The 19,638-nt window shown below is 39.7% G+C and overlaps 1 protein-coding gene across 1 annotated transcript in view; it reads left to right on the plus strand.

The window, feature by feature from the left end:
* Positions 1–882: 882 nt before the first annotated feature.
* LMBRD1 (LMBR1 domain containing 1) overlaps positions 883–19,638 on the plus strand; it is a 76,368-nt gene continuing 57,612 nt past the window's right edge. The window contains exons 1-3 of the mRNA XM_084515003.1: positions 883–1,072; positions 1,629–1,805; positions 9,832–9,892. Coding sequence (XP_084371129.1) covers positions 1,013–1,072; positions 1,629–1,805; positions 9,832–9,892 — 298 coding nt within the window. The 5' untranslated portion in view covers positions 883–1,012. The remainder of the gene's footprint in view (positions 1,073–1,628; positions 1,806–9,831; positions 9,893–19,638) is intronic.

Genomic DNA, 19,638 nt, shown 5'->3' on the forward strand with positions numbered 1-19,638 from the left:
CTAAACCCCTGCCCCCAACCACTTCACACATAGCTTGTGAGTGCCCCCAAGGTAGCAAAACTGGCATGGCTTTGTTATTCTGTGCCATGTCATGGGTTTATGCATCTGAAAATCTCCCCGTGTCTGTAAACACATAAGACCCTAACACACTTGCTGGGCCTTTTTATTAAGATGCATCTCTCCCATGAGGAGAGGCTGAGAGAGATGGGATATGTCAGCCTGGAGAAGCTCAGGAAGGTTATTGCCAATGTGTATGACGTAGCTGAAGAGAGGGAGCAAAGGAAAGAGCCAGGCTCTTTTCAGCGGTGCCCAGTGCCAGGACAAGAGGCAGTGGGCACAAACTGGAGCACAGGAGGTTCTGTGCAAACACCAGCAGCACTTCTGTGCTGCGCAGGTGGCTGAGCACTGGTACAGGCTGCCTGGAGAGGCTGTGAGGTCTCCCTGCTTGCTGACCTCCAAAAGCCACCCGGACACGGTCCTGAGCAGCCTGCTGTGGCTGGCCCTGCTGGAGCAGGGGTTGGAGCAGACGGCCTCCAGAGGGCACTGCCAACGCCAGCCTTTCTCTGATCTTGTATGTAGTTAAAACATCTCACGTGTTTTTAATGAGAAAAAAAACAAAAACAAAAACAAAAACAAAAACGACAGTACTTGATACCTTTATTACTTGATATCTTTTAGTGTATCTTTTCCCAAAACTTCCTCTTTTTTTTTTCTTTTTTTTTTTTATTTTCCCTCGTTTCTTGCTGCCTTTTAAACAGGAATCCCCTGAGGCTGCTCTGCCTCAGCCTGCCCACCAAAAGGGAGGGCACGACCCAGGCGGGAGGCAGCAGCCACTGAGGCGAAGTGGGACACCCACAAATCCAGCCCGGCCGGTGCAGCTCCACCTCGGCCGGGCCGGGCCGGGCCGGGCGGCCCCCGCTGCCCATGGCGCCCATGGTGACACGGCGTCACGCCTCTGCCTCCGTAATGGCCCCGCCTCGCAGGGGCGGACGGCGGCTGTGACGGAGCGAAGATGGCGGCGGCCGCTTCTGAGCTGCTGACGGGATGGTGCCTCTTCGGCCTCGCGTTGCTGGTAAGAGGAGGCTCTCTGGGCATTCGTGTGTCCCCGGCGTGGTTGTTCCTCGGTCGGGGGCTGCTCAGAGCCCGCAGCTGCCCCTGTCAGGCCCTACAGAGCGTCGGCTTCTTCCTTCGTTTTCGCTTCCCGTCCCGCTGTTCCCCGTCCCCCTTCCCTTTAGGGGACGGGCAGCCCCCCCTTTCCCTTATCGTTCTCCTTTTGGACCCCCCATGTAAAAACCATGGCACCCCCAGGGGTTTTCCCTTCGCCTGGCTGCCCGTGTGCCCCTGGTGGAGCTGGTCCCGTGGCGTTGGGACGCCAAAGAGGGTCCGGGTGAGGGTGTGTGGCTGCCTCGTCTACCTGTCGGTGTAGTCGGTGCTACTTGGGCTTAGGCTGTGACTGCTGCTCTGGTTTTGACAGCAACTACTGGTAGTGAAGGCAAAAAGAGTGAACGTTTAGAAGAATATAACGCTGATGTTCAGGTACAAAGTGGCCCGAGACAGGGCCTAACTTTAGTAACTGCTTTCTGATGTCCTTGTTCTGTTCATTGTAATTATCCTTCTCTGTTTTACAGGCTATTCTGATTTTCTGCTGGGTTTATGTACGCAAGTATCAAAGTCGACGAGAAAGTGAAGTAATTTCTACTATAACAGCTATCTTCGCATTGGCAGTTGCACTGATCTCATCAGCACTGTTACCAGTAGACATCTTCTTGGTTTCGTATATGAAAAATCAAAATGGTACATTTAAGGTATGTACTTCTAAAATGTTAATTGTTTCTATGTAAGAGGCAGTTCTCTCATGTTGAGAGAGGATTTTGTTTCCTTTACGTGTTTAGTCAAAGTATGTAGAACTTTTGCTAGCAGCAGTGCTGTTGCTTCAGTTCCTGGAAAGCTGTGTGCTAGGACTGCAAATACAACACTGCTCTGTTCATTACTTGAACTGGATTTTAGTTTTCTATTCTATTACTTTATGTTTTTTCCTGTAAGGCTTTCCAAATTCTACTTGTTTCCAAACACTTACTCATTTTATTGTGTTAAAAGGAGTGTGTATACTATCCTTGGGTTATAGATACATCTTGTAAATATTGCTCTTCTGTACGTTGTTATGGGGCATTCTAGAATGGAACTTATTGCTCTATTACTTAGAAACATACTGCTTTGCTAATTCGTGTTTTAAGATTTGTTTAAATACTTGTTTTCCAAGCATTCATTTTTTTCTGGTACTGAAACATAGCATAGTGACTCTATGTAGGTTTTTACCTATGATGTAGAGTGTGAGGTTAGCTGCTTGCAAAGCAGCTTAATACAGCTTTACTAGGGAAAGGTGAAACTCCCCTTAAGGGGAGTGGATGTGTGTGGCAGGGGAATATAGTAATATCTATTCTTGCTAGATACTGCCACACCTCTAAACAGGTATGGGGACCTATTGCACAGTAACTGTAGGGGATTGCTGTGTAACACGTTTTCAGTGAGATGAATACAAGGATACTAGCATACTATACATTGAGAATAGTACTGAGTATTAAGAAGTATATTGAGCCTGACAAGGTAGAGAAGTAGCTATGAGAAAATAATTCCAGATGAGAAAGTGCATCTGCAAGGGACTAAGTAGAATTTCCTGTTGTAAAGGGATCTAGCTGGAGGCCTAGTTGGTGAATGCACTCTTTTCATGATTTGAGAAGCAGTTGTGAGGCCAAATGTAGTCATTCAGTCAGTACAATTTTAATTAAAGAAATGTGATTAATAGAAGGAACAGTATCATATTTAAAATACTGGTTTGTGTTCTAGGTTTAGAACTGTGTTAGTGGCCATGTGCTGTGGGTAAATGGAAGGCTGGGTAGATTCTATTTAAAATTGTGCCTGAAAGCAGCAAGCATCTGTGCTGGTGGTAAAGGTTTTATTTCTTCCAAGTACTTTTACTTGTGTTTCTGACACTTCTTGGTCCTGTTTAGTTCCTAACGTTTGTAGATGCTAGTTGTGGTGTGTCGTTCAATACTGCCCTGTAGAAGAATTCTTCCTTCTCTCTTAATGTTTAACTCAGTGAGTTTCTAGCTTTGCAGCAATAACTTGAGGTCTTCTGATTCAATGCAACACAAGTGTTGAAGTTGTGAAATAAAAATATGACCCTGGCCTTCCTGATAAAATTGAGTGAATCTGCAGTCAGAACATACAGACTTACATGTAAGCAATAGGCTTTGATTCTTTGATTTCAATTTGAAGCTAGGAAGTTGTCAGCATGTTGACATGTTGATTTTCATGATTAATTAAGATTCTTAACACTGTGCTGGATACTGTGTATTGCTTTTCTGCTACAACTTCAAAAGCAGAAGAGGCTGGATTGGGTTCTGAGTGTTTCTGGGAATTGACTGTACTTACTTTAAACCATTGCTTCAAGCCTAGCACTTCCAAGGCTGGTGCTTAGCACATCCACGTCTGATGCTGGGGTATGACTCTGGCCAGAATCCTTTATTTTCAATAGCCAAAGTGACTTAGGCATATGATATATTACTTTTCTTTGGTAAACTTTTGGAGACAGTTCTAGGTAGCAGATGTGGACCGTATTCTCTGTAGATCAATTATTAGTTCATCAAAAAATCCTTCAACTGGACGATTTCAGAACTTGTGCCAAAAGAGTGGTGGCAATTACACAGCTCTTAGGTGCATGATTTTTGCTTTACAAATCTTTTTTTTTTCCTCTGCCTCTCAACTGTGATTTACAGTGGCAGCGCTAAAGAGATGAGAGTCAAGAGTATTCAACTTCTGAGTTGAGTATTCAACTTAAGGGGTACTACATATGGACTCTCAGGTCGGTTTTTAATCCATCTGACCATCCTGTCAATAAATTGACTTTTCTGATACTTTTTTCTTGTAGCTAACTACGAGAAGTGTTGTTGTGATTTAACCCTGGTAGGCAGTGAAGTCCCACGCAGCTGCCTGCTTGCTCTCCCAAGGTGGTGTCGGGGAGAGAATCAGAAGGGTAAAACTCTCTGAGAACTCATGGGCTGAGATAAAGGCAGTTTAGTAGGTAAAACAAAAGCTGTAAGCGTAAGCAAAAGAAACCAAGGAGTCCCTTTGCTCTTTCCCTTTGCCAGGCAGGTGCTCAGTCAGTTCCAGGAAAGCAGCACTCTTCATGGGTAATGGTTTCTTGGGAAGAAAAACATCATCACTCTGAACAATTTTACTGCCAGGCATGATAACCATATGGCATGGAACATCCCTTTGGTCTCTTTGTTTCAGCTGTCCTGTTTGTGTCTGTTCAATGCTTCCTCTGCACCCCTAGCCTCCTGGCAGTGCAGCATAACAAGGAGAGAAGTCCTTGACTCTGCATAAGCACTGCTCGGCAGCATCTAAAACATTTGTGTGTTTATCACCACTATTTTCATTACAAATCCAAAACACAGCATCAGAGGAGCTTGCTATGAAGAAAATGAACTTTTTCCCAGCCAAAACCAGGACAAATATGTTGTGCTAATAGCAGAGGCTAAGCAGAAGCCAAGGTTAGTCTGGTGGTTGAAAGTTTCTGTGAATAGTATGTGTTCACTGACTAGTGAAGGTGTGTGTCCTGGCCACAAGGATCAGTTTAATTGTCCTGATAGTAGTAATAATCACCTGTACCAGATTATCCTCTGAAGACTGTCAAAATGGTGCTGTTTTTTGGATGAATTTTCTTAAAACAGTGTTCTGTAAACATTTTCTATCCTGTGGCCTGAGGTGTCTTCCTTGACAAGGGCTGTGTACTCTAACATGGTCAGCCCTGGTTAACCTTGATGTTTTGTCAGTTTCGATGGCAGTGTGGAACTTAACAGAGTGTTTATACATCTTTCCATGATGATAAGTTATTCTTTACTATAAACAAATGGCTTGTGGTGTCTGGTACCTGTTGGTTGTCTCACCATATGTCTTACTGTATTTCCCGAGACGCGACAGTGGTAATGCAAGCAAATTGAGCAATTTTGGTACATAGAGGTTTTGCACTTACAAAAGTTTTGTAAAGGTCATGTAGTCCTTTAGGAAAGGAGCAGTGGTGAATGGACTTGGGTTGTCATTATTCTGTGTGAAAAGGAATTCCTTGAATAGAATAGTTCAATTGAAAGGGACCTACAAATATCAGAGTCCAAAAACAACTGAAATATTGTATTTCAGAACAACAGTGCCTTATTATCATAAGTTGCTGACTGGACACAGCTGCTGAGGGAAGAACGAAGATGCCTCTGACTCATACTGTCAGGAGAAGCGAATGTTCTTCACAACTAATTTTCTATGAATATAACTACTAAGGAAAAAAAAAAAGCACTCGAGGGAGCTTTTCTTTGGTTTCAGCATTTAGGTAAAATGGATCTGTCTTAAACTGCCTTTTTTATATTCATGTATACACAGCAATGTTTTACTGATGTGTTTACATCTAACACTTGTAACTGGATTTAAATTTCCTGAGTTCTTCAACATAACTCATGTTAATGTGTACTTAAGAGTATTAGCTTAGTGTAGGCCATCCTACTCATTGTGTGTCCTTGCAATTTGAATCCTTTATCTGTCAATACAACGCACTGTTACAGGTATTGTAAAGGTGGTGTGATGCATTCCTGCTAAACTGCATGGAACAGAACCAAGTGCAGCAGAACAGTGCAGAATGTGTGAATTCAGCAGATCTTAAGAGAATCTGTGGTCACACTTTCACATCTTAAACAGTTACAGAAGGCAGTAGTGAAATCTCGCCTTCTTAATCTGTTGTGTATCTAAGGTATTTGCTGTGTATTCTGTAAATTTGGGTCATAACGGGTGGAGAAGAAAACAGGCCAGGTCTAGAGGCTCTCCAGTTGAGTTCTTAGCTGAGTCCTGTACATGCTTGTCCAGTAAACTTTTATATGCCTGTCAATTTGAGAAATACCAGCACTGCTGCTGACAATGTCTGAGCTCTGACACTCAAAAGGCAGCAGCATGTCCCTTGACAAGGCAGCGCTGCTGTCACTAGCTTTTGAAACATCTCAGAGGAACTGGTTGCTGCTGATGAGGTGTGCATACAGATAACTTGCTGGTAAGAACAAGAATTTTTACCTCAGTTGGTGTAAAACTAAGTAGAGAGAGGCTGAATGGAAGCCTGCACAATAAGTATGCTCTGCTCTTAAGCTGGCTTGCATTACAGATTTTTCTTTTGTAGAGTAATACAAAGTTTACCTTTGGGCACAAATGTGCTGTGGTGAAATAGATCTCTGTATCTATATCCATACATTAATGTAAGATAACATCTCAGCATTTTAATAAGCTGTCGTGTACACTTTCTGGTCTATTACTGTGGTCTTGTATGCTGCTTAATTCAAGCAACAAAATTAAAAGTGTTTATGATGTTTTGAAATTCTGTATTTTTATTCTGTTATGAATCCTGCTAATACTCTTCTGGAGGTGGAGAAAAAACTTTTTTTGGTAGTTAAGTCCTATCAATTACTAGCTACCTCTTCCTGTAAGTGGCTGTGCAACAGTGGTAAAGTGGTTAAGCAACATTAAGACCCACAGTTGTTTTTTCTTACTTATTCTTGCTTGGTGTGTGTTTTGAGTCTCTCTGATTGTGGGAGAGACCTTTTTCCGAGACCTACTTGAAAGTGCCACCTGTTCAGTTAGCACTTTTTTCCCCGAGGCGTAATTAAAGCAACACACTGCCTTATTTTTAACACCAGGCAAATTAAACACTTTAATATTCTGAACTTAGTTACTGTCAAATTCTTTTTACAGTCATACAGATGCCTAGAAATTTTTCTGTTGAAACACTGTTAGGGTTTGGGCCTGACAGTTTTCAAAGTCTGGGCTTCCTGTGTATGTGACAGGCACTTAACTTTAGGCAGTGTTGTTTCTAGCCCTTCTGTTCAAGTATTTTCACGCTTTCTTTTTGCTGATTAAAAATATCTGTATGCTTTTCTACTCCAATTCCAATTGGATAATGATCTAACTTTAAATGCTCAGTGTAAAGTGGCCTATTGGGAATCTTAATATATTAATTTCAAGGAAGGTGGTGCTGATTTCCTGAGATCACAGAAAAATGGCTATCATCTGAAATGGGTATGGTCTGTCATCAAGTCCACATTCCATGGGAATTGAGGCAATTCTAAGAGAACTGATAAAGCAAGTGTCTGAGTTTATCTTGTGCAGTCTTAAGCAGCATTCTTACTTCCATATTTCATATGTGCTGTATCAGTGTGTGCTTTCTTACAGCAACTGAAAGGGCTTGAGTTCACCAATTTGAAAAAACCCTACACATAGGATCTGCAAGGAGCTTAGATATTACTGGATCTCTTATTTTTCCACTGATGTATTTTGGAGACATACTAGCACAACTAGTTAGCTTTCTAAAAACTTTGCTTCTGGACAGCTATCTTTCTGCTCTCGACTGTGAGTAGAGTGGATCCCACAAAACCGGAGCAGTTCTGGAATGTTTCATCTGTACAGACAGGCTTGCACCTCTGTATCCAGTGCCTGATTTGGGCTGCCAACAATCATGTTACAGTCATGTTAAGCTTCCTTAATCCTATAGTTCCAATAAGAGAAGGAAAAAGGAATAGCTGGGTGCAATTACTAGTGTAGCTGTAGCAGCATCTTTGCTTCACTTTTCAGAACAATTCCCCAGGAGTGCTGTGTAACTGGATTCTGAAAATTGTTAGCTTTTTCCCTTGCTGAATAATGGATGTCAATGCTGCTACATCTGGGATATAAATTTTAAAATGCATGTGTGGGTTTCTGGCAGTTCTGAGGTAAGATTTGAGATATATTTATTAATTTCAGTGATGAATTTTAGCTTCAACACATGACTTTCAGATAGGAATTTCAGGAGGAAAACAGTCTGTCCCTCGGTGTTATGTAAAAAACTTCAGTGCTTAAGCCAAAAACTCAAGGCTGGCATACAGTTAGTGTCTAAGCTCCACTGGTAAGTGAAATATTGAGTAATCCAGTATTTCTTCAAAAGATTGATACAGGGTACTGGTCTCTGAAGCTTACTGTTTATATAACTCAAGTCTTATGTTAACCTTTGCTTTTCAGTTTGAACTTCTGAAAAAGAAGACAAGGGTTTAAAGTGGGTAGACAATTAGTAGAAAAAGAAGTCTATAAGCTACAATAGCATAATAAAGTCTTTGCCATTCTCATATCTAATTATTGCATCAAAAAATCTTAGTCCTGGCTATTCTATGACAGGAATGCTGCATGCAGTCAGGTGTCTTAAGAGATCCCATTCCCAAAGTGCTGTGGGAATTGGCTCAGTGTACTTGGTAGCTGCCCAAACAACTTGGTGTTCTACCTGGTCTGTAGTATTTTGTTTCTGAAAAGTATTTCTTCATCAAATGGTCCTCTTCTTGTTCCTCCATGCCCACTCATTTCCAGTTTTGCTAGCATTCTACAGACAGTAGGTTCTTTAGAAGTAGCCTTTCTGTGTTTGTATTTATGTAATACTGATAGATAAGAGGATATAGCTATCATTATATACTTGTATTCTTTAATGTGTGATTATTTCAGTGTTGCTAAATACAGTTGGAACAGGAACTGAGGTACAGTACTGCAGAGCTTCTGAGAAGTCATGGATTTTTGCATACTGTTAGTATCTAGACCTATACGCTTGAAAAATAGCTTCGATACCTTAAAAGGCTATGTATACAAAATCAGCTGTTCTTCCCAACAGAGCAAATTCTGCTTATAAAACTTGACTCTGTTCTCTCTATCAGCTTGCATGTAGAAAATGCTTATCTCTACTACAGAGCTTTTCTTTCTAGAAAGGTGTTCCCAGACTTCAGTGTGCGATGCCATTTCTGTGGCTGAAATCCAGTTAAGCCACTTCCAGCCTCAAGTGGTGTTTTGAGGCTGTTATTTTTAGCAATTCCCATTGTCAGACTTGATCTAAAAGTAATGCTTTTCTGACTGAGAGGTAGGTAATAACCTCAAAATGAGTACATCATTGACTTGATTACGTCCCTCTCAGTTGGCTTTCAGCTTAATGTAGGCAAGCCTCTAAGACAGTTCAAGCTGCAACACATCTGACTACGGGGCTGGGCTATTCATACAGCTAAGTTGCCTGTAAAATCTTTTTCTGATGTACTGTCCTGCTTCAAAGCCTATCATATGTTGTTTTTTTAGGAAACTCATTCTGAGGACAGCTGTGTCTATGTAAAGGCTTGGCCTATATGCTTAATGTCAACTGTGTTACTCCAACAGTCCAGAAGGAAAAGGGCTAGGACTGAGAATAATCGTATCTCCAGGATTTTTTTTAACAAAACACTTTGAAGAACTGTTTAGATTAAGCTTCAAACTTGGTGGTTGTGTTGTCTGATACATATTAAGTGAAAATTAGTTTAATAAAAGTGGATATTCAGATGACCACTTAAATACCAAGTACAGAACAACAGGAAATATACTCAGCTGCTAAAAAAAAAAATACACTAACACTTTTATTTCAATTATTCATTAAAAATTAATATATTGTAACTAAGGGTATTAATTTCCAGGGGGGTGAGGGGGGAGGGGGAAGAGCTTTAAATTTTTAGCTAATGACCAAAATGAATATAGGCAGTTGGGATGCTACTGTAGTGTCTGTCATGTTAAAGGTAGCATTTCTTAATCATAATGATTGGCTTGAACTTATTCACTTACACAGATAAGTTCAACTTAATATCAACAAACTGGGTCCTAATGTTTTTCATTAGGCTTTTGATATAAAAATGTTTTTCAGTTCTATAAAAATGCAATTGAATAAAATGTTCTTTTTATTTGGTGCTAAATGCTTTTATTCTGTTTTACTAGGACTGGGCTGATGCTAATGTTTCAAGACAGATTGAAGACACTGTACTTTATGGATACTATAGTAAGTATTTTTAACTTTTTCCCTCCAGTTAATAGGACCTATCACTTTCATACCTTTACTTAAAGATATTAAGCGTTCAGGGGTCATACTGGATGATTGCTATTTGGTTACATTAGTCCCACACTTAGAGCCTTTCAGTGAAGTTTTTACATTCAAGTGCCCCTCTAAAAATGCAAATATACCGAAGGCTAAACCAGGAAAAGGCTAATGGCTTCTGTCATGCAATCTGCTGTTAGCATGTATACTGTATGTATTTAGAGGTTCATTTAGGTCATCTGATGGCTTTGATATATCATATTTTTATTTTTGTTTTAGCACTCAGGATATGCAGTGGTGTGAAACTTGCCTACCGTGTGTAGTCAGTGCATTTATGATGATAGCACTTAAGATTCAACAACTACCATATTCATGTCTGGTGAGGATCTGCTGAGGGAACTTGGATTATTTAGCCTAGAGAAAATGGGGGTTCAGGGGAGACCTTGTTGCTCTGCCTCAAAGGAGGTCATAACTAGGTGTGGGTTGGCTTCCCCTCCCAAGCAACAAGCAATAGGACAAGAGGAAATGGCCTCTAGTTGCACCAGTGGATGTTTAGTTTGGATACCACGAAAAAAATTGTTTACTGAAAGGGTTGTGAGGTATTGAGAACTGGCTGCAAAGGCAAGTAAGTAGTCAAGTCACCACCCCTAAAGGTATTAAAAAGTGTATTGCTTACGGACAAGATGTAGTGCTTAGGGACATGGTTTAGTGGTAGACTTGGCAGTGCTAGGCTAATGATTGGACTCTGATCTTAGAGGTCTCTTCCAACCTAAATAATCCTATATTTATATATTTTAAAATATATATTTTTTGAATCAGTTCCAAATAGCTTGTGATTTGCAAATAGCAAATCAGTTCCTCACTTGTGAGGTTGCATGTGGTGTCTGACAGAGCCAGTCTCGCAAACCAGAATGTATAGTTTCATGCTGAGTGAAGCCTAAAACCAGAATTGGTAAAAATAAAAAAATAAATCTGTGGTTTAAAAAATGAGCTGTGTAACTACTAATTTATCTTCTACAGAAGTTCTTTACTCTAGAATAGTGGAATCATGTCACATGTGCTTTCTACTCTTTGTTAGGTTCTTCACTAATGATGTGAATGCTCTTCAACCTTTTCTCTGTACCATCTGTATAGATTCATTGAACTGATGAATGAATTCCCATAAAATAGTTTGGGCTAACTAACCATTGAACGTGGTCTGGAAGACTGGAAAATGTTTTCAGACCACAAATGCCTTTTCTGAAATGAGATCAAGTGTATAATTGATTCAGGCTGTTTACTTTTGGATATAAGCTGAGTGGGTTGCTTTTGTTATTGAATAACTTGAGACTGCATCCAACTGAGCTTTGGATGAGAAATGTTAAAATATGAACTCTTTACAAAGCTCACATATTTGAGTTTTAATGAAAATCAGCTAATTTTTTTTAATAGAATTTGATTTTTATAGACTGGAAAACCTTGCAATTATCTGTCTACTGGGATTTCATCTAGTACTGTACACGAGTATTCTGTGTTGCTTCTGCAGCAGATGCTTGTAGAGATACCTCTAGGTTAGGCTTTGCACTAAAAGTTGTCTTTACAGTTGCTTTTTAAACTTAAAAAAAAAAACTTTAAATTTTTAAACTTAAAACCTTTTAATTTTAAATTTTTTTGTTTAAAGACCTAAATTTTATGGACTGGCTTATATTTTAGCTAAATCTACTTAAGTTCATTTTCATTACTTCTCTGAGGAGAACTTACCTGTTTCTGCCTTGTATTTGAAATGCCGTTACAACTCAAAACCTAGTTTAATATCTCCCAGATTTAGTAGATTATTAGTGACTACCAGTTCTAGTATGGTTTGCTTTTATCCACATTAAGATATAGAAAGTGTTAAGGCATTGCCAAACTCTTTCTAGTTCAGAAGTTTTGGGAGATAATCCTTTTTAAACTGCAGTGCAGTACCCATAGATGTACAGTACCCAGTGCTTACTTGTAGTTCAGATGCGAGATTATCATTTTCAAAGGGTTTGTTTTCTTTTATATTTGGGATTAGTCTAAATAGCAAAGATAAGTCTCTTTAAAAGCAGTATATCTCCTAGTAAATCCTGAACTAACTTTTGTGATAGATTTCAAACTTAAACCTGAAGAACTTCGAAGTTTTTGATTTTATTTTACCTGGACAGGTCTGCCTGAAGTTTTGTAGGACTAACATTTTATTTCATAGTATATCCTCCAGATGGTGGTAGAGATTTTTAAGATGCTTCAAAATATTTTTCTTTCGTAACTTTTGGTTTGAGGAATTGATGTATTTTTATAACAACACTGAAGTGAACAGTAGTAACATTTTTCAGAAGCCAGCATCGTTCCTGTATAAAAATGCAACCTGATAGTTCACCTGTCTGTTTAGGTCTAGTTCCCCTGCTGCTGTTGCACAGCACAATGAAATGAAAGCTGAGAATGAATAAATTAAACAACTCTTCTAGTCTTGTAATGCTATTCCGTTTTCTACTCCTATCTTCTAACAGTATGGGGTCTTGCCATGTTTTAAAATAAATGGGGTGACTGGAGTGAAGTTGCTTTTTGTACCTAGCCCTAGTATTAGGGATGTGCATACCAGTACTCTCTTTCCAAAAGTGCACTAATAGCTGTATAGGTCTCAATCTCTCCTGTAACTGTATTGTACTTACAATTCACAGTATGGTAAGTTGATAAGTTTAGGTCACTGCCCTTTAGTACAAGTCACTTGGAGGCTTTGGTTTAACTGCTGCAGAATATTAAGGATTATTTTACTGCCTGTGTTGCGATTTACTGAGAAAGCTGTCACTAAACTTAAAGAGGAGGAAAAAAAAAAGAAAATGGGTAGGCTCCACAAGCGGTCCTGTTTCATACCCCTCTGATAGATTGCTTGGCTTGACTATTGATGGAAAAGTGAAATCGCTGTGTACTGATAGAAAGCAAAATAAGGCAACTCAGAATGAAGCTTGAAATGCAGCTGTTTCAAAGTGGGACTTAATGTAAGTGCTTAGCATAGGAAAATGGTTTACTGATTGCTTTGAAGCCCTAGCAGCTTAGTGTGTTAGTTATTTCTCAGGTAGTTAAATACTCATCTTACAAGTGTTTGGTACTGGGTCTTTGACCCAAGGACTTGGGCTTCTAGGAAGTAGGTGGAAGCTGAACGCAGCTACATGCCTTCTCCTATGGTCAGAAAGTGAAAGCATGCTAAATATTGTGCAAAACTTGCACAGCTGTACATGACAAATACTGGAGTGACACAAACAGAGTGACATTTATCAGAGAAACCACTGCCCTCCTAAGTAATATGGCTTTTGAGAACCATACTACAGTGTGCTAGAACATAAATTGGAAGACTTTAGAGTATTGGCACTTTAAAGTACTTGTAACTGTCCTGCTTCAAACAAGTGTTGTGTGATGAACACCTGGAATTCACTACTGCTTTGTATTCGTTAACTATCAGTGGGGAAAACAAGCTGGCTGTCCTTGCTTTAAAAATTGTTTTACCGAGCCTTTTGTTAGATGTGAGGAATATATTGGGGAAGAAACAGTTGTCTGTAGGTCTTCAAAAGTAGCTCGTAACTCAGATTTGCAGTGGAAGTGAGGGAGTATATAACAAAGCACTGTTTTAAGCCTTTCTGCAAGGCATCAGTATATAATGCCATCTGGAAGAGCAGATGGCTTGCATGATGGTAGAGATTTTTGATCGTATAAGGTTCTTGAGCCTCCTGTAGTCTCTAAGGGATTTCAGGAACTGTATTGATCTCAGATACCCTGCATGAAATCTTCCCAAGCCTTTCAGGTGTTCTAGTTCCTTCTACCTAGTGCTCTTTGCTGTTCCTTGTTGTCTCCTACTCTTCCTAATTATCCTCACGTACTTCTAGAAAAAAAAACAAGGAAAAACACAATGAAGGGACCATGGCAATAATTTACTGGAAGATTACTGCCAAGTCTGAGTCTCGCTGTTAAAGTGTCTTTGAATTGATGTGGTACAAATTGTCCTTTAAACAAACCTTACCGCAGAATTCTTGCTGCAGATTGCTTGGACTTGTTCTGTGACAGTAATCAGCATTATGCTGCCTATATGGTGAAGCCCTCTTGCAGTGGTATTGCTTCAAGCTTCTGATACAACACAGAAGAAATGCTTTGAAATGGCAGTTGAGCCTGTGAGCAAGTACAACGAGCAATCACTGAGTTAAAACTGAAGTGCATGGAAGTGAAATAAGGAAAACTCAGTCAGTTATGCCACAAGGTCACAGGCAAGGGAGCCAGGGGTAAGGAAATATTTATCACTTGGCTGACTGCTCGCTGCTGCAAGACTTCTGACTTTGAAGGTTAACTTTCCAGGGAGCAAACAGCCCTTTTAGTGGGCAGAACAACAGGCAATTAGATGCTTGCCTGTAACGCTTTTGAGCCGATGAAAGGTGTTCCTCTTAACAATTGGGAACAACAAAAATTCGCAACTCGGATCAGTCTGTTCCCTTGTGTTGATAGGAACTCTGCCAAGTCTTTTAAAATTTTCTTTGTGATATAATAGGAAGAAAAGCCATTTTACTCTATTAGCTGTATAGCAAGTTTTCTTTTAGGAGAAAGAGGAAATCAGGAAGCTTTCTTCGTGTGCCTCTCAGGTGTTTCTCCTAGGAAGCTTTAAGACTTTACCTGATGAGTGAATGAAAAGGTCTTAATTAAAATGATCATGTGTGGGAAACGCAAAGACAAAACTGCTTTTAAATTCACTTTTCAGTGGTATGGTCCTGTGAAGTTACCATGGTAACATGGCTTTTCAACCGCTTGAATCTGCTCTGGGCAAATTGCAGAGCTGTTGCAACAGGGAGGGTAAGTTAGCAGTTGGTGGGTGCTTGTGCTGTGCTAACCCAGACTTAGGCATTAGCAGAAATTCACTCTGACTTACAGAAGTGCCGAGGTTGGAAAGAGGCCGCTGCTCACAGCAGTTTGTTCACACCAGTCTCCAGCTGGATGCTGAGTATCTCCAAGGCTGGAGGCTCTGCTACATTTTTGAGTAGCCTGTGTCAGTATCTGGCCATAGGCAGACTAATTCTTGCTTAAGTGAACATTTCTATATTTCAGTTTGTGCCCATCTTCCTTTTATCCTTTGCCTGAGTACCACATAATCAGGTATTCATATGCATTGATAAGATTCATTCCTAAGCCTTCTTTTCTCCAGGCTAAAGAGTCCCAGCTCTCACAGGTGCTCCTTGCCATTTTGCTCTTCATTAAGCCCTCTGTTTTATGTGTGTCTCTTAACACGGGGAGCCCAGAAGTGGATGCAGCACTCCAGATCTGCAGTGCTGGTAGGGCCACACTGAGTCAAGGGGAGCAACCACCTTCCTTCTCCTGGTGGTGACACTGCACGAGGCAGCCTAAGATGCTGTTGGCCTTCTTATGTTTGCTGTGAGAACACTGCTAGATTTGTCTCATCTGCCAGTGTGGTGAGCTAAGGTGACCCAGCACAGGGTCTAACACACTGGAGGCGATGCGAAGAAGTGTTAACATGACAGGTGGATGGAGGAGAGAGGGAGGTGGGACCGCTCCTTGGATCAGATACAGCTTGCTCACTGAAGAAGGCCTTTCAGCATTTGCCAGTCACATATGATCAAGTAAATACTCATGATTCTGTGTTTTTTTTTGTTCTTAGTGTGTAATGCTGATGTGCTTCATTGTCCACCTCTCAAATGTTTGTCTAGAAATAGTTATGTTAAAACAGTGTTTTTAGCTATACTTATGCAGTACATATTTAAGTAATCTATTTCATCGAACTTGGAAGTAGGATATATCCCTGTAATACAGCTTTTGCCCATGTATTAAATGAATTAGTAATATTTTTAGCATGTACTTTGTGGACTGGAGGAGAATTGCATCTAAAAGCAACTCTTGCATGTAAGGGTATACTTCACATGCAGAATTCATCTCTATGGATTTAGTCTGTCTAACAACCAAGAAAACAGCCGTAAATAAAAATCAAAACTAACCATATTTCCTTGAGGGAGAAAAGTGAAAACTCTTCCACAGAAACAAAAGAAATGACCAGAGAAGCTGTGGATGCCCCATCCCTGGGGGTGTTCAGGGCTGGGCTGGATGGGGCTTTGGGCAGCCTGGTCTGGTGGGAGGTGTCCCTGCCTATGGCAGGGGGGTTGGAACTGGGTGGTCTTTGAGGTCCCTTCCAACCCAAACCATTCCATTATTCTCTAATAGCAGATGACAGTTTTCAACATCTGGTTATACTTGCTGCTCCTCCAAGTGTAATTGTAGTTCCTTGTCGGTACCATAACAGCATCAGTCTTGCAGCTGGCTTGTCTTTAATGTCGTTTGCCTCTGTGAAAAGGACTAGGTCTGACTAACTCCAGTTATGGCTGTTGAGGGAGCCATAAGGAATGAAACTGCAGAAAGTGACCAGGCCTGCGTGACTTCCCTAAATATCTCCTCCTATTGCCACCATTAGGAAGACGGTACTGGGTTTGATAAACTATCAGTCTGACCAGATCTTTGTATTCTGTACTCACTGTTCCACTGTTCCAGGATATTGTTTTCTCAAATTTGTATTGAGAATTGCAGAAAACAGACTTCTATTTCTGCAAGGTTTTGCTCATTCGATTCTTCCCCTAGTTTAATAGCCAGCACCCTCTTCTTTGGAGTGTGTAAGGCTTCTGCTGGTGGAGCTGTGTGTGAAAGGCATTCATTGATACAATCTTGGAATGAGACTAACCCATTGGAATCAGTCTTTCCCCACCCTTCTGTAGATAGCGTGGGACCAGCTAGGTAGGTATTTCTTGTTAGTATAGAAGTATTATCCAAAAATAGCTCTTACTGTATCTTGCTGATTTGAATATGAATATATATTTGGCCAGATGTGGCTTGGCTCTTCTTAATAAAGACCAAGAGCTACATCTGGCTCCCTCTTCAGGAAGTTAAGGGGCATTTTTAATATTTGGCTGACTTTGATCACAGCTGCTCAGGCAATTCCTGAAGAACAATTCCACTGCTACCAGTTAAAGTTTCAATGAATTAAAGCCTTTTTGTCTGCCAGTTGATAGAAGCGTGTACAAAAGGAGATGGGCAATACTTTCTCTCAAATTAGTTGAGAGTCAGCTTGGTATAAGAGGGCTTAGTGGGATCTTCAAAAGGTTTTATCCTTCATTATGCCCAGCTTTACTCCATTTTCCAGAGGATTCAAAGCTCTGCTACTTTGGGTTGCACAAAAGCAAGGCTAAACTCTCTTCTATTGTTCTGCTGGCATGACACTAAGCCAGTGTGATTTTTTTTTTTTAATCTGATAAATTCCTGAGTATAATAATAAAATGGAAACATCTTTGAGAACTTCGATTGGATTAACTATGACTTCAAGGAAAGTACAGTTATTTAACCTTTTCGTAAGGCTAATCTGGATAGGAATTTGCTTTGCTTACATTGGCGAATAAGAGAAGCTTATAGATGTTAACTTCAAAGTTATGAAACTTAGGATGTCAGGAGCTTAACATCGGGAGTTTTATACAATACTCTATTTAGAGCTGCATAGACTTGGATCTAAATTCGCTTTAAGTATTCTGGTATGCAAACATTATCTTAAACCTCTTGTATGGTTTTCATGTGAGCCATTGGATGTAGAAAAGGAAATGAGTTTAAATTCGAATAGAACTGTTAGTAGCAATACCTATTTCTTATTGAATTTGTACTGGATAAAACCTTGATTTGATGTCTTGCACTTGTTTGTGTTTTTTTGTATGGACATGAACTCTACGTCTTGCAATATATTACTCTGAATAGTGGGTTTGTGGAACTATTATGGTCATGTTTCGGACTTTCTTTACTGTAAAAGTTGGATCTATATAAAAACACTTAAATCAGCTGCGTTTATTTGGTGCATGAACTTGACTTAAGTATTTATATGGTCATGGTAATGAACTGTTAAAACTAAAATGTTTCATTTATGGAAGTATCTCTGTTTTAAACTTTATTGTAATAGCTTAAGCCTGCTAATTCATAGCATGAGTTGAGAGGCACCACTTACAGTCTGGAAGCTTGGATTGAATTACTTTTGGACAAAATCTTCATATTATATTCTTGGCAACGAATTTACTAAACTCCTGTGACCATCTTTTAAAAGCTGAATGTGGTGGTGTTAATAGCAGTATGTGGAAATAGTTTTTGGAATTGTTTCTTGTACTGAGTTGAAAACTTTGCTTAGCTGTCTTACTGTATGCTGCTCAGATGCTTGTGGTACCGGTGGCTTTTTGCAACCTTTGTAAAGGCTGGGCAAGCTATACAGCAATTCAACAGCATCAAGCAATGCAGTTAAATAAGACAGTTCAACAAAAGTAGTTCAGCTGGTGATTAGGTGATTGTCAGTGGCCATTGAGAAAGGTCCTCTGCTCCATACTGTAGTAGATCAGATAAGCTCTTGATATTAGCAGGAAGAATTAAGAGAAATTACCAAAAACAGTTTTATCCTATAAAAGCATACCATACTTAGTTTTCAAAAAGCAAATAGTTTAAAATCAAATTCAAGATAGATATTTAGCTATGTATTTGGTAACTGAGTGGCAGCAGCTCAAATTCAAAAAAGTCTCTAAGCTTAGCATCAGAAACCTGAAATGTTGCCTTTAAAAAATGAATCAAGATACTGCAGTAATAGCATTTTTAGGTAGTACCAGTGTTTGGTATAGTGGCATGTGGTAACAGTATTTCACTCGAATCGTAGATAATTTTTGAGGTTTGAGTCTTTCTTCCTCTATTGCTTTGGAGGAAGCATGGATTGTCCTGTTATTTGGTGAGTTGTGGCCATACCCCATATGAGTAAAGTATGCTGAAGCAGGTTTACAAGACTTAAACTTGGAAGCAGGGTGTTTTCTGTGCTTGCAGTGACCTCTATGGGTTGATTATTCAGATCTTTAATGATGATTGTAATTTGCATAACTAACTATCATAGTGCAGTTTATATTTAGGACTTGCCTAAAAAAAAGGCAGATCATAGATTTGAAAGATTTGATTCCTTGAAACACAATACTGAAGCAGTTTACATGCTGTTCTAGAGCATCTAAGAATGCTTTAAGATTGTTTCAAGTTATCTAGAACTGAATTTTATTTGTGTTGAATGTGAGACAGTTTACAAACAAACCAAGAGCTATTTGTTACACCGATTGTTACACTGCCACACCAATTCAGCATGCTAAATGGTAGATGCGCATAACACTTTGAAATGTTTTCTCAAAGAATGACTTATCTTAAACTTCTCATTCACATCTAGGTAGTAGGTCTCAATACTTCATTTGGCTTCATCAGCTAAAATGCTTTTTTAAAAAGATTTTGTGGAAGCAGCTGGGTACTCTGAATATATTATCCAAGATAAGAAGTAACAAAACTAAGTAAAGAATAATGTTGTTAAATCCTGTTCTCTGTTCCCAGTGTGCTAGTCCTGTATGTCACTACGTGCAGGCGATTGCTTCCTTTAGTCTTTCTGTAATTGATGAATTCAAGATTGATCTGAAATCCGTAGTCCAAACAGGTTAACTCCAAAGGACTTTTAGAATGAACAAAACAACAATAATTCACAGGCTGACTGTTAAATTTATTAACTTTTCAGTGCTTGAAATTGAGATCTAGAATGAGAAGAAACTAGTCTTTTTTTTTTCCTTTGAATTACTATGCTGTAAATGAAGTGCCAATATAACTGTCTTTTCACTTAATTAATCTTTTTCCTA

This window comes from Aythya ferina (genome assembly GCF_964211825.1).
Source record: "Aythya ferina genome assembly, chromosome: 3".
NCBI lineage: Eukaryota > Metazoa > Chordata > Aves > Anseriformes > Anatidae > Aythya > Aythya ferina.